The following is a 12,777-nucleotide window of genomic DNA, read 5'->3' on the forward strand; positions in this document are numbered from 1 at the left end:
CTCTACATTCTGCTCACAAGCCCTTTCCATACTCTGAGCAAGCACTCCCAAACTTAGAGAGGTAAGGCTTCAGCTAAAATCTCATGCTTGAGATTTTATTTTATTTTTTTTATATAAATACCATAACTGTAAGTATTTGACTTTACCACATCTGTGTGGGGCATGTTGAGGGCAAGGCTTGTTAAGTGAACCAGCATAGGAGAAGTCTGGACAGGGGTGTAATTTCACAGGATAACAAATGAATGATGTCCACAAGCATGGCGCTAGCTTAGTGTCTGTGTGGCATCGGGGGGCTTGGATGGAACTCGCCAGTTTTCTGGGTGTCCAGTCAGAACCAGGGAAGCTGCAAGAAGTTTTACTGTAAAACTCCAGTACTGAAATGTCTAAAGGAACTGGACCTTTAACTCCAATGGGCACTGATTTTAGGTTTTGCACCGTCAATTCTAGTTAAAAAACAAAAACTGTAACAATAGCTGATGCCCCTGCTGTTGGAGCCTTAAGACACCTGTTATACTGCTGAGCCCTACTCTTTTTTTTTAATAAAACACTGTTTTAAGATACAGCACAATAAATGTGCTTATTACGCACTCTAACATAGAGCACAGAAATACAACACTACAGAGTGCAAGTCTAACCATCTCCACAGTGGGAAAAGTGCGAAGGTTAAAAATATGCATGTGGCTTAACACAAGATATTTTTAAAAAACATGACATGGAAATCTCATACTAATGCTTTCATCTTTATCACAAACATGACTGAGAATTCAAGGTCAGTTGCTGATCCTTCTCTTGCAGTAGTAGTAGTGTAATCCTTTCAAAGATATAATGTTGGAAAGATCAGAGAATAAAAAAAACAAGTGTCCAAAAATGATCCCATTTACCACTTTTCCAGTAGTTATGTTTTTCAAGAAGTAAACACATAAGGTCACCTTGATCTTTGCCACCGGTAACCGAAACAGCTAAGCCCACCACCTGGACCGAGATCAGTTCAGTGTCGCACACGCACACACACACAGATACGCACGCAAACACCCCACAGGAAAAAGTGCACTTTCAATTGCTGATACAAAAATAGATTGGCACATTCTTTTTGACACAGTGAAGATATCCTCTTGAAAAGCTTTTTCACGTTAAGAAGTCCTCTTGAAAGTTGCAGCAGGTCTCTAGAAAAAGCGCTATGAGAATGCACTCACGTGGGCTTCCAGGGTTTGTGTGATGGAGAGGGGTGGTCATGGAGGCTGCTCTTCTAATTTTTGCCTACTCTTTTAGCTGCAGTCCCCACACGTAGGGTCAGTTGCCACCCAGTTTCAGCACGTTAGCCATTTACCAACAGCTCAGTCTTCACCTGCTCTGAGAAAGTAACGATATGCAAATTTGTCAAAGCTGAGAGTCTTAGGTCAATGCAGCGTTTCCTCTATGTTGCCGGAAAAAACTGTTTCGGGGAGAGAGAGTGAAGTGTTAGGAGTCTGATTTTGCATTTCCAGTAGTAACTGTGGCTCAGGAGAGCTGAGCGGGAACAGTCGGGAGCCCCTTCCCCGCAGGGCAGCCAGCGCTAGGAGTTCTGCACCAAGCGTCTGTAGTGCGGCATCACTTCGTGCTCGGGGAGGTGGAGAGCAAACTCCAAGGCCACCAGCACCGGGAACTCGAAGGCGATTAGCTCTCGCCTGTTCAGCCGGAACTTCTCTTCCAGTTTCTGCAATGATAGATGAGGGAAAACAAACCAGTGAGAAAAAAAAATAGTCTTTGTGAATGGGGTTTGACTTGGTAGTGCTTTCTTATAGATGCTATTATTTAAAACACACGTGCTGCTATCATTAAACCTCTGCCTTGGTGCACCTGCATGCCTCTAGGTTCAGCAAACGACAGTAGGATGAACTGGACGCACTTATTCCTTACTGGGAATGTGCATTTACAAAGCTCAACCAGCCACGCTATTTCTGACATGTTTGTCGTTTCACTCATTCCCTCTCCAGCAGATTTCAGGCAAATATTGAAATTACTTGTGTAATGAAAGACATGCATCTTGTAACTGCCCACAAACTCCTCGCACTGCTTGAAACCGCTGATTTTCCTTTCAGCATTATGCTCTGTTAAAACACCCTGTTGGGGAAACTGTTTTTGCTACAATTAGATACATTTGATCTCAGTACCTCAGAGGCAGAAGGTGTCATCTGCAACAACCATAAGATGGGTGAGTAATAGGAACTACGATTCTCAAGGGGGATCAGATGGGTTTCATAGCTGGCTTTCTGCTGCAACGTACTAAACACCCCATCTGCTCTGCTGTTTTCACTGGATTTGGATTCCACAAGGCAAACAGCTGTTCAGGTATATTTCCCCCACTGTCCTCTTCTTATGATTCCCCTGGCTTGCTGCTTCTCTGTTCACCTGGTCAACTGAAAAGCTTAATACATCTCAAGTATGGACTGATGTTACGGGACAGTAAAAGAGGCCAGATCTTCCAACACCCACTGGGTTGGGAAGGGTTTTTTTCTGGTTATTTGGAGGGCTTTCTAACAATCTGAGTGTGGACCCTCACAATCTGAGTGTGTTACTGTGGCAGGGGAGAAGTTCAGTTCTGCCCTCCAAAGAAGTTTCCCTGTCTTTCGTGCTAGTTGGTTACAGCCTAGTACTCAGCTACTGTCCCAACTTTCTCCAGCATTAAATCACATTAGTATCTCAGTGCTTGCAGGTGGAATAATACCCCCTCTGTTAACCCTTTCATATGGAGTGAGTGGCCTTACTCTACAAAACAAAAACAACAGTTGGGGCGAGGTGTTCTAATAGAACACTTTAGGGTTTCTTGCCCAAAAGCTTAACCTGATGAAAGAAATACAAACCAGGTCATCTATTAGACTTCCTCTGAAATTAGTACCTGCACTCACCTCTCAAAGGAAAGTCCTTATTGACACCTTTGAGAACATAATTGAAAGCAAAATTAACTTCCTGAGGGTTAACCCTTCACTTGTATTGACAGAATGGTGGTCAGATACCTCTCAGACCTCACTGTATCTGACACCAGGGTCGACAGTCACATCAAATGAGCTTCCCATGCCTCTGCAGTGACATTAATCACTACTACTTCCACATAAATCTGTAACAAAAAAAGGTATTCGGCTGGCTGTACAGCTGGAAATCTAGAGGACAGCGTCACCACTGACAAGCAGGCTTGCACGGACCACACGTTATAGAAGGAACACTGGAAACCTATAGATACATACATCTATAAGATGCTTGACTTCATGTTTTCTGAGGTCGCTGCCAATTTTGGCTGCTAAAAGGACACAGGCTCCAGCACAAAGCTTTCTATTCTGCTTGTTCAGTTTCCCCTTGAGAGCGAGCTTCTCAAAGTAGACAAAGGCCATGGCCACCGTGGGCTCTTCAAAACCACATTCTTCTTGGGCAAGCTTGCGCATTTCTCTCTTCAAGCTGAGTAAAGAGATCAGACAAGTATGCTGTGAACTGCCTTTTAAAGCACTTCTCATTTCACCCTAAGAGATTCCTGCTTAGTCAAATGGAGGGGAATGTAATTTGCTGGGTAGACATCTTTATACTCTGTTTTGGGGATGTATTTCACGGCACATTTTGATCTCATCCTTCCCCCAGTAAAGAGCTGTGTCTAACCACAGAAGCAACTGAAAAGCTTTGACATTTTTAGTAACAATATTTCATCAGAGGTCTTAAGCTGCACACAATGTATTCAGTATTCAGTTGCTTGTTGTGTTCTACAGGCAGCTTTGCTGCAGGTTGTGGCTGGTCAAATCCAAACTGACAGTCTTTCCATGTGCTGCAGGATTGTCTGGTTACAGAGCAACATGACTCAGTATCCTTCTGGCCACTTTAGTCAAATGAAATTATCGTTACTTCAGTGAAGCAATATGTCTAACCTGCTACTGTGGAAACAGTGATGAAATACTACAGCTTTGCTGTGAAGCTGATCGCGGCCATGCTCTCCAGACCAGGCACAAAAGTCAGCATTACTCTTTCCTCCTGTCTCTTTGCTAGTTAAGTGCCATGAGCTTGAGAGCTTTTTGGTTTATGTCTGGAATTTTTAGTATCCCCAGCTCGCACCCTCATCCCATTAGATGCCATGTTTCACACCTGACTGGTATGTGCTTGTACATTTCCCTATCTTTTTTATTCAGTACACTAATCAAAGCAGTCATCTGACTTATTAATTTGCACCTCTACTGCTCCTGAAAGATCAATCAGTGCTGTTCTTCCCCTCATGTACAACAGTAATTTCACTGATATGTGAGACAGCTGCATCATGTTGCAGTCTGACCAAGCTTTGCAACGTACCTTCTTATTTTACTGAGAGTTAGCTTAATGTGAGGGAACTTCTCCTTAAAGGTCTCGTTCATGTCCTTCTTAAGATCTGATGGCTTCACGTAGTCTATAACTGTGGTCTGTAACACATGGTCAAGAAAGAATTACTCTTCTGGTTTGAAACAAATCAGATCACTCAATTCCCAAAAGTAAGGAACACCAAACAAGTGCCAGTCAGTCCCAGTGCTTTTGGTACAGGGAAAAATTGGTCTGAATTAAGGGAACAAGTTGTTTGTGACTGCTTCATCAGAACAAGTGCCTTGAAATCCAAGATGACCACTCAGCGCAAGCCCTGAAGAACATAAACCTTATTAGGATCCTCTGAGTACTGCTGCGAGTGAGTTTAGTCAAAAAGTGGATGGACAAAACTGAGCTGAGAAGTCTTGTTAAACCAAAATAAATCATCACAGTAACTGATTTGATGACTGGATTTTGTGTGCATATCTCCATGCAGTTCTGAAAAATATTGTTTCTCTCAAATTGATTCTTCAAAGGAACCACTGATACAAATTCTTGACTGCCATAGAGTACATTTCTGATAAAACATGTAATTAGCAATAGTGCAAGATAGTAATGCCGTCATAAGTTAGGGAATAAGTGGCCAGAAATACTGAGTTAGGACAACACTCAAAGTGCACATTCTATTTCCTTTATACTGAAATTTCTGTTCACTTTTGTCACAACCTAAAGCATTTCCTCAAGTAGCAGAGGGCCCTCTCGGCCAGTACGGCAATGCCAGCACTCGCACCTATGGGTGTGCAGCACTTCTCTTGTTCTTTCAGTCTTCGCTCAGGAAGTATTTTGCCCAAATGCTCTGTCACCCCTCACCTGGCCAAAATCTATCAGCTGAACAACAAATGAACCTTCATTCTGGGGACATGCCAATTCTCTTCCCAGTTTTGACTGTTCTGCCCTGTGGACAGAAGCAGGGAAGAGCCCTGGGACAGCCTAGGGACATCCTCGTCCTAGGCATCCAGCTCCCATCTGGCTTCAAGTGTGGGCAGTGGAAGAGCAGCAGTCTGCAATGCAGTGCATTCTCCTTCCAGTAAAATAATTGTTCCCTTCTCAATTCTGGTTTATGATTAACCTATATTATGGCAAAAGGTTGTTCACACCAAGCAACAAGAGGTGGAAAGAGGCTTGCACAACACTTGTTGCACGTAATACCTTTACAAAAGATGGAGCCTCACTGTATTATGTCATCATAGGAATCTAAGTTAGCCAAAAAGCCTGACTGTGTATGCTTGCAGGTTTTCTTCAATAATTAAAAGAGAAGGGCTTGGGGAGAAGAGAGTGTAATGGCTCTAAAGAGCAACTGGACAACTCTTGGTATCTAATCATGTTCTTGGCTGGATCAGAAATGAGCATGAAGGGGAGTAAAATACACCTAACTTTCCTTGCACTTTATTTAGGAGCTATAGTACTGAATAAATGGATAATTACAGGAATTTAAAAGAAAAAACAGAGTATGTGTTTCCCCTAAATGGCACACAGCAGTATGTGAGGTAAACATACTGAAATAAACAGGAAAAAATTAGCTTCTTGCCTGTATGGTCATACACATTTTAAAACGTGGGCTATTCTGCTATCTGTGTGAGAAGCATCATCTGTTCAGATCAGTGTCCCTACTACATCCTGGCAGCTAATTCTGCTGGGCACATCATGCACAGTGGTTTCCTGCTGTCATCTTAAGTATAAATGTTTCCAAGCCCCCTCCAACACAGTTACATGTTAAAACACCAGTCCAAATTTTGCTAAAATAAAGGGTAAAATTTATTAAGGAAATTCTGTCCTATTAAGGAACGCTGCCAGTTATAAGAAATCATCAAAAAGGAGAAAGTCACATCAACTTCCTTCAGCCGCCCCCGCTGCCCTGCATGTGTACAGCCGAGCTCGAGCGCAGGTCTGGGCAGATGCTGCAGTGCTACTGAGGTTAAAAACTCATATGCTGTCTTGGTACTGAGGTAGGCAACGTGCGACCGTGCCTGAATAAAAGGAAAAGAGGAACTAAGACGGGAGGGAGGAGAAACTTTGGACTACCCTGGGTTGGAGGGAAAGCCTTCAATGAATGTGTGGGTCTTCACAGTTTTAATCTTGCTGAGATTGGAAGGACAAACATGTGCACCCATGCAGCCATGCCTCTTCATTGCAGACAGCTTCTCATGTGCTTCATCTCATTTGGCAGGGCTCAGCCCTCCAAAGCAGTAGAATGAGAATCTCACCAATCGCCCCTCTCCTTTCTTTCCCTGGGATGTTGTTGCCTGCCTGCCTACTTCTTGGTTTTGCTGCCAGAGGACCAAGATGAGTGCTTCTGATGTTTACACAGATACACTGAGAGTTTATGTGTTATTAAGAAGGTTCCTCTTAGTACTGCTGTAAGAAGACTATTAAAACAGGCCACATAATGTAACTTAGACCAGTGCCATCTGCTTCTCAAAGTACAGAAAGATTGGTCTTACTCACAGACTCAAGAGTCACTGAGCACATGAAGGTCACCCACTATTAATTTGAAGACGATTTTCTGCGCAATGTCTTGGGCAATCCTAGAAAGAGTGAGCTCAGTGCTACTGTGCAAAGATACAGGACACCTTATTTCACGCTTCACTGCAAACCTAAGTGACCGTTGTTTGCTCTCAATTACCATGGAACTCCTTAGTTTTATCTTAATTATCTCCCACAATGTGATCACAGCTTTTTCTGGGAGATTTGCCTTTGGCTCTCCCCAGGTAATCATCCTCCTTGCACAGAGGAGGATCCAATCGAGTGCATGACAGAAACCACTTGGCAGCAGAAAGGCCACCGCAGCTGTGGAAGGGCCCAACCATCCCCTGGACTCAGCTGAAGGGCTGCACAGAAATTATGCCGGACAGCAAATTTCAATTGCTTTCACCTCTAACAAGTAGGTGCCAGTGTGATCCCAGCTCCAGGAGGGAACGAGCCCCTGGATCTCACCCACAGCTGCAGCCACCCCCGCAGAGTGCAGCTTTCCCCAGGGCCACTCTGCAGGCACTGTCTGTTTTACCTAGGACTTCCCAGCCCATGGGAGATTTGCCGGAATTCAGATAAATTCTCTTTAGAAGAAGAAAAGCTGTCTTTTCCCCCCCTCCACCTCATTTTATTTAAAGCAAAGCACTCAGAGGCTTGAGAATAACCAGACGGATTAAAACTGAAAATGCTAAGGAGGTCCGGCTATTTTTAAACACAGAGATTTGTCAATTTTGTCCTGTTGATAAGAATCTCTCCCCCTCCAATTCTGAATACTGCTGCTTCCTGCGAGACAACAGTCTCTATGATATAAATCACAATAATGAAATCCAGATGAAAGCCGGTGTGTGCTGGTTTTGATTCATGTAACAGGATAACGGCAGCATGTTTGAACACACTGGCTCTAAGACAGCTGTCTCGTCTTGTCAGTGCCAAGCTGGAGAGCTCAACTAACTGCCCTTATTCTCAAGAAAAGGAATTGTGCAACTTCTTTTTTTTCCCCCGCTTTGATTTTATTTTCTTCCATAGCTGCTGTAGAAGCCCAGCTTTGTCTGATCAGTGGTATTCTGTCTGCCCAGCTGTTTTTGACCAGCCACTTAAGCACCCCTCTCTCTGTCACAACATGGCTGGGGCACAGAGCCCAGGAGGCTACACAGAAATCCTGGTTCCCCACCCTGCTCCTGCCTGGGTACCTCCTGCACCCTGCGAACAGCTCGGCACCGAGCAGCAACTCTCACCGCTGCCCCTGACCAAGAAGGATGCAGCCAAGGAAACCTCTGCAGTGGCCAACTGACCCACAAAGACCAGCTGGGATCTGACATGGGCGGGCTCTGACCTAACGCTACCCTTCGCTGCCTGCTCTCTGCTCAGCATTTATACTTTTCTGTTTTAGACCATTTTATTGCTCTTGAGCTGCCCATGAGCCCCAAACGAAGTTGCGATGTTGCGGACAAGACACGACTGTAAATGGTGTGAATTTTTGTCTGTCCAGAACATTTCTGGTATTGCCCACGCAGAAGCACCATTCAGCAACGATGCTCCACATTTTATGAAGGGCTTGCAAATATTTCCCTAAAAAAAGTGCCGCATTTTTGTATCCAAACATGCTTTCTTATACACAATGTTATTCTCTACCAGGCAGGTACTTTGCACTCCCAGAGCCATCAGACACACGAGCAAGGCACTGGGAACTACCAAACTGTCTCGCCCATACTCTAATCTCAAATGTTTGCAACTTCTGCCATCCAGAAACGCCTGTCTTGTTTCTCACAGCTTACTTGCAGAAAACATATTTCACTCCAGTATTCAGCAATACTCCTTTGTGAGCTCTGTTCACGTTCTCTGTATACAAATCTGCGTATGTATATTTTAGTTTGGCAATGGAAGTTGCACAAGACAAATGAAAGCCGTGATACAGGATAGCTGATAGAAGCCTGCACAACACAGTGAATGCTTCAGCCGAAGTCTGTACTCTGCACCCTTTTTGCATGGCTGGCAGTTTTGAACTTGGAGGTTAGCTCATATGTTATTTGCAAGCGTTTTCAAGCAGCTGTTTTCTCATAGGAAAGCTGTATATATAGTTTCATAAATACGGGAGGAGAGAGGATGCCTGAAATGGCTGGAAAGACTGGCAAGATGAAATACTGTTGAAAATAAATCCTACTTTGGCATGCTACCAGTAAAAGATGATCTAGCCCTGGATGTCTCTATCTCCCGCTTAAGAAGGATAAAATCAGAGCAAAATAGGTGAATCAAATGAAAGGCTCTCTTCCTCTGTCATTACTGTGTACCCTCTCACAAACTTACTTCACAGAGGGCAGATAGAAAACTGATACCTTTAACAGACTTTCAGCAGATCAGTGGTAAGTTCTCAACCACATAACAAATGAAAACAAATCAATGACTCTGCACTGCCTTGCAGTTTACTTGTCAGTAAACTAACAGCTCAACTATTTATGGCTCAGATGCATATATATGGGAAATTCTGCTAGAGCAGATGCTTGAAATAGTGAAGAAAAATGGGAGAGATTCATTTATCATTAAAAAAGAAATAATCAACTCCCCCCAAAAGAAGGAAGAACTAAAAGATGTTTCCATTCTTAGAAAGTTATTAACATTCACGGATTTTAAATGGAAAGGTTTAGAATTCACAAAACAAATAAAAAACCACCTCTTTGAATTACAGGAAATGGAAGGATGCCAGTTTATTTTATACAGTTGACACACTGAAATAATTCCTAATTAATACAGTGTGTCTTTGTAGCAAAATATGCATTTCAAGTCTCAGCCAAATATAGCAGCAAACGCAGGCAGCACAGGGTTTAAATATGATTATGTATACCACTGTGATCCTCTGCTCTCTGAGGCTTTTGGGTACAAGGTCAGCAGCTGATAAAAAAGCAGTTTGGAGATGCTTAATTTACAGCTACGGAAGCATCTTGAAGAACAGGGTGACGGCACCGAAGGACGCTGGCTGTAGCAGAGTACTCCTGACCTTGATGTTCCTTGGGAAAGACAGAACGGAGGAGAGAGAGACCGAATGCGCTGTATCATCATGCGGTGCTTTTGTTAGAGTAAAGGGCCACGGCGGAAAGCATTTCTGATTTCAAAATCACATTGGGGGACTAATATTTAATAACGCAGCCTGGCTGCACTAGACACCAGTCCTGGCAAATGCAGGCTCACGGTCACCCCGCTGTAAGAGCACTGCAGACTTTTGTGACGTGCCTGTTTTTTCACTAGCAGCATAGAGATGTCAATTTATTTTGACATAATTAAACCAATGTGCTGAAAACTGTAGCTGAATACCCCAACCAACTTCCAAGTGTATCCCTTGGGCATGGACAGATGGATATTGCAGGGATGTTATTCCAGAAAGGTCACTCAAAATCAAGATGCTACTGATCCGGGCTTTTCTTTTTTCACTGCAAGTTTTGGCAGTGCACAGCAGCCAGCCAACACGATCCCGTGTTTCCGTGTTACCGACAAAAGCAGGGCTGCAGGGTCAGCCCCACGCCTGTTGCAGAGTAAGTTTTCTCCTTCGGCACAGAAGGGGGTTGTTTCTGCTGGCAAGAACGCAGGGAAGCCAGGGAGGCACTGCTGAGTCCTGACATACATTGGTTGACATGAGAGTCTAGCGAAGGAATTACTGCTCTGTCTGGCAGATAAAGTTCCTACTCTAGACAGATTTAAGAATCTGCAAGAATTCCTCTTTTAGCAGTATCAGCCAGGAAGACATCTGTTAACCGTGACACGATGTTTCCCTCCTTCCCCCAACCCTCCCCTCAAAATTTTTCTACCTCTCACTGTTTATACTGTGGCAGAGATTGTAGACTCCCCTACAAAGACAGGATAAAGTGAAATTGTATCTCCAGGATAGACCAGAATTTAAATACAACTAACACAATTAATAGAAGCCGTAGTACTTGTGTTGATAAAGTATTGAAGCTGCTTTTTCAGAATCGTCCTGACAGGCTGTTTGTGGGTATGACTTTTAGAAACAGGACAGGGAAGTGTATATACCCTTTCAAGGCAGGCAGGAACTTCTCGGCAGAAAAAATGGACCAAACAAAAAGAACTTCTCTTTCCCCACAGCCTTCTTCAAGGAGGAAGCTCAGCTACTCCTTAAAAACAGCTGAGAGTTTGCAGTTAAAAATCCTCTGCAAGCCCAAACTACTTCAGCTCAGTAAAGTTACAAGACTGTAAAGTCAATGTCAGTGATGATAAACTCGGGCTCCACAAAGATGGAGGGAACAAAAATGCAGCATTCCCACAGACCTCAACCAAGTTCTGCCAGTGGAGAAATCCCGGCCTGCAGAGCAGAGATCCAGGCAGGAATATGGGCACACGTAGCTCTACCCCACAGCCAGCGCCGCAGCCCGGCATCCAGGCTTGCTCACCCGCACCGCCCCGTGTTCACGTTCCTCTCGTACACCTTCCCCTTATTAACTGCTCTGGCGCCCATAAGGACGGGGAGTGGGGAGTATCCACAAGCCTGCAGCTGCCACGCATTAATGCTAAATGCTGGTCAAGTAACAAAACTCTAATTACAAGCTACAGTTCTCCACACACAACGGAATGTTCGGCGCTGACATCAGAGCCGCTCTCAGCTGCTCCGGCATTTGCGACACACAGCAATTACAGCTTTATTCCACTCAGGACCAGAGACTGGTTTCAATCTGCCTACAGCAGCTCTACAGCTCCAGAGGTCTGTCACTAACACGCTGGCTGTGTACGGCCAGGAAAAAACCACAGATTTCTCACTGGCCTGAGACTGCAATTTGCTTTAATTGCAGCATATGCCGATTTTTATATCTAGGGAAGAAACTGACTTGAAATTACAGCCTATTATGCTCCTGGTCATGCTGATGTGAACTGCAGGGGAGGGGAATGCCAGCTGAGTCAGGAAAGTCTAATATGGATGTGAGTAAAGTCTCCCACACAGCTAATATGGCCCTATATTCATCAGCTCAATGCACAAGCTCTCCTTACAGGCAGCCCGAGTTGCAAAATCCTGTTCAACCTGCACACTCCGAGGACATTCCGGTACTATCTTTTCTCCCTTCTCTCGGCTGAAGGAAGCACCTGCCCCTTGTGAAATCTCTGAGCTGAGCACTAAGGACCAACCACACACTCTTCAGTTTCTTGCAAAGCGCTGCAGCTCCTGCATGGCATCACTGCCATGCTGCTCTGAGCAGAGGCAGGTGAAATCCTTGAACAAGAGCTCTTGGGGTATGTCCATAATTCCCACCAACAAAAGAAACACAGCACTTAAGATCCTTCAGCCTTTTCTTAGATTAATGCCTGCCTGCCTTCAGAAAGGGAGATGGGAGTCCTGCAGACTCTCAAGCAGTCATGAAGAAGTGACCATGTTCATCTCAACACCACGCTGAAGAGAGGTAAAAGATCTCAGGAGATCCTAGGGGACTCAGATTGCCTGGTGCACAATTGCAGCCTGAGGAAGGTTAGAAACACAACCATGACTGCTACAGCTATGTTCCCTTTGGATGCTGGTTAATGGCATCTTTCTCTCTTGAGGGAAGACAGTCCCCTGTCCGTGACAGTAATTGTATCAAAACCTAACAAATATTTTCTCACTCAGATGTAACTGCCATAAAAGGTTGTTACTTTGGGCGTTGGCAGCTGAAAAATAACTTGCCAAACCTAAAACAGGCTGAAAGTAACCAAACGACATACTGGACCTCTCAGTTGAAAATTCAGCACAAACACAGCCTCAGAGCTCAGGTAAAACTCTCTCTGTGCAACAGGCGGAACATGCCTGCCAGTAAGGAGCTAAGCTTCAATCTACATGAAACACTTAAAATCCGTTTATTTTGAAGAAGGTGCACCCAAGATCCCTATTACCAAACAAAGACCAGGGTGGGACAGAAAACAACCTATGAAGACTGCATCTTTGCACACATAAGCAGTTTCTTAAGTAGTATCTTAAGTATTGCTGTTCCA

At 44.2% G+C, this 12,777-nt stretch overlaps 1 protein-coding gene across 1 annotated transcript in view; it reads right to left on the reverse strand.

Moving 5' to 3' along the window:
* Nucleotides 1-920: 920 nt before the first annotated feature.
* Nucleotides 921-12,777, reverse strand: part of CABLES1 (Cdk5 and Abl enzyme substrate 1) — a 35,678-nt gene continuing 23,821 nt past the window's right edge. The window contains exons 7-9 of the mRNA XM_009871759.1: nt 4,303-4,409; nt 3,222-3,429; nt 921-1,693 (exon numbers count right to left, since the gene is read on the reverse strand). Coding sequence (XP_009870061.1) covers nt 1,553-1,693; nt 3,222-3,429; nt 4,303-4,409 — 456 coding nt within the window. The 3' untranslated portion in view covers nt 921-1,552. The remainder of the gene's footprint in view (nt 1,694-3,221; nt 3,430-4,302; nt 4,410-12,777) is intronic.

Source organism: Apaloderma vittatum, unplaced genomic scaffold (assembly GCF_000703405.1).
Source record: "Apaloderma vittatum isolate BGI_N311 unplaced genomic scaffold, ASM70340v1 scaffold13826, whole genome shotgun sequence".
NCBI classification, from domain to species: Eukaryota; Metazoa; Chordata; class Aves; order Trogoniformes; family Trogonidae; genus Apaloderma; species Apaloderma vittatum.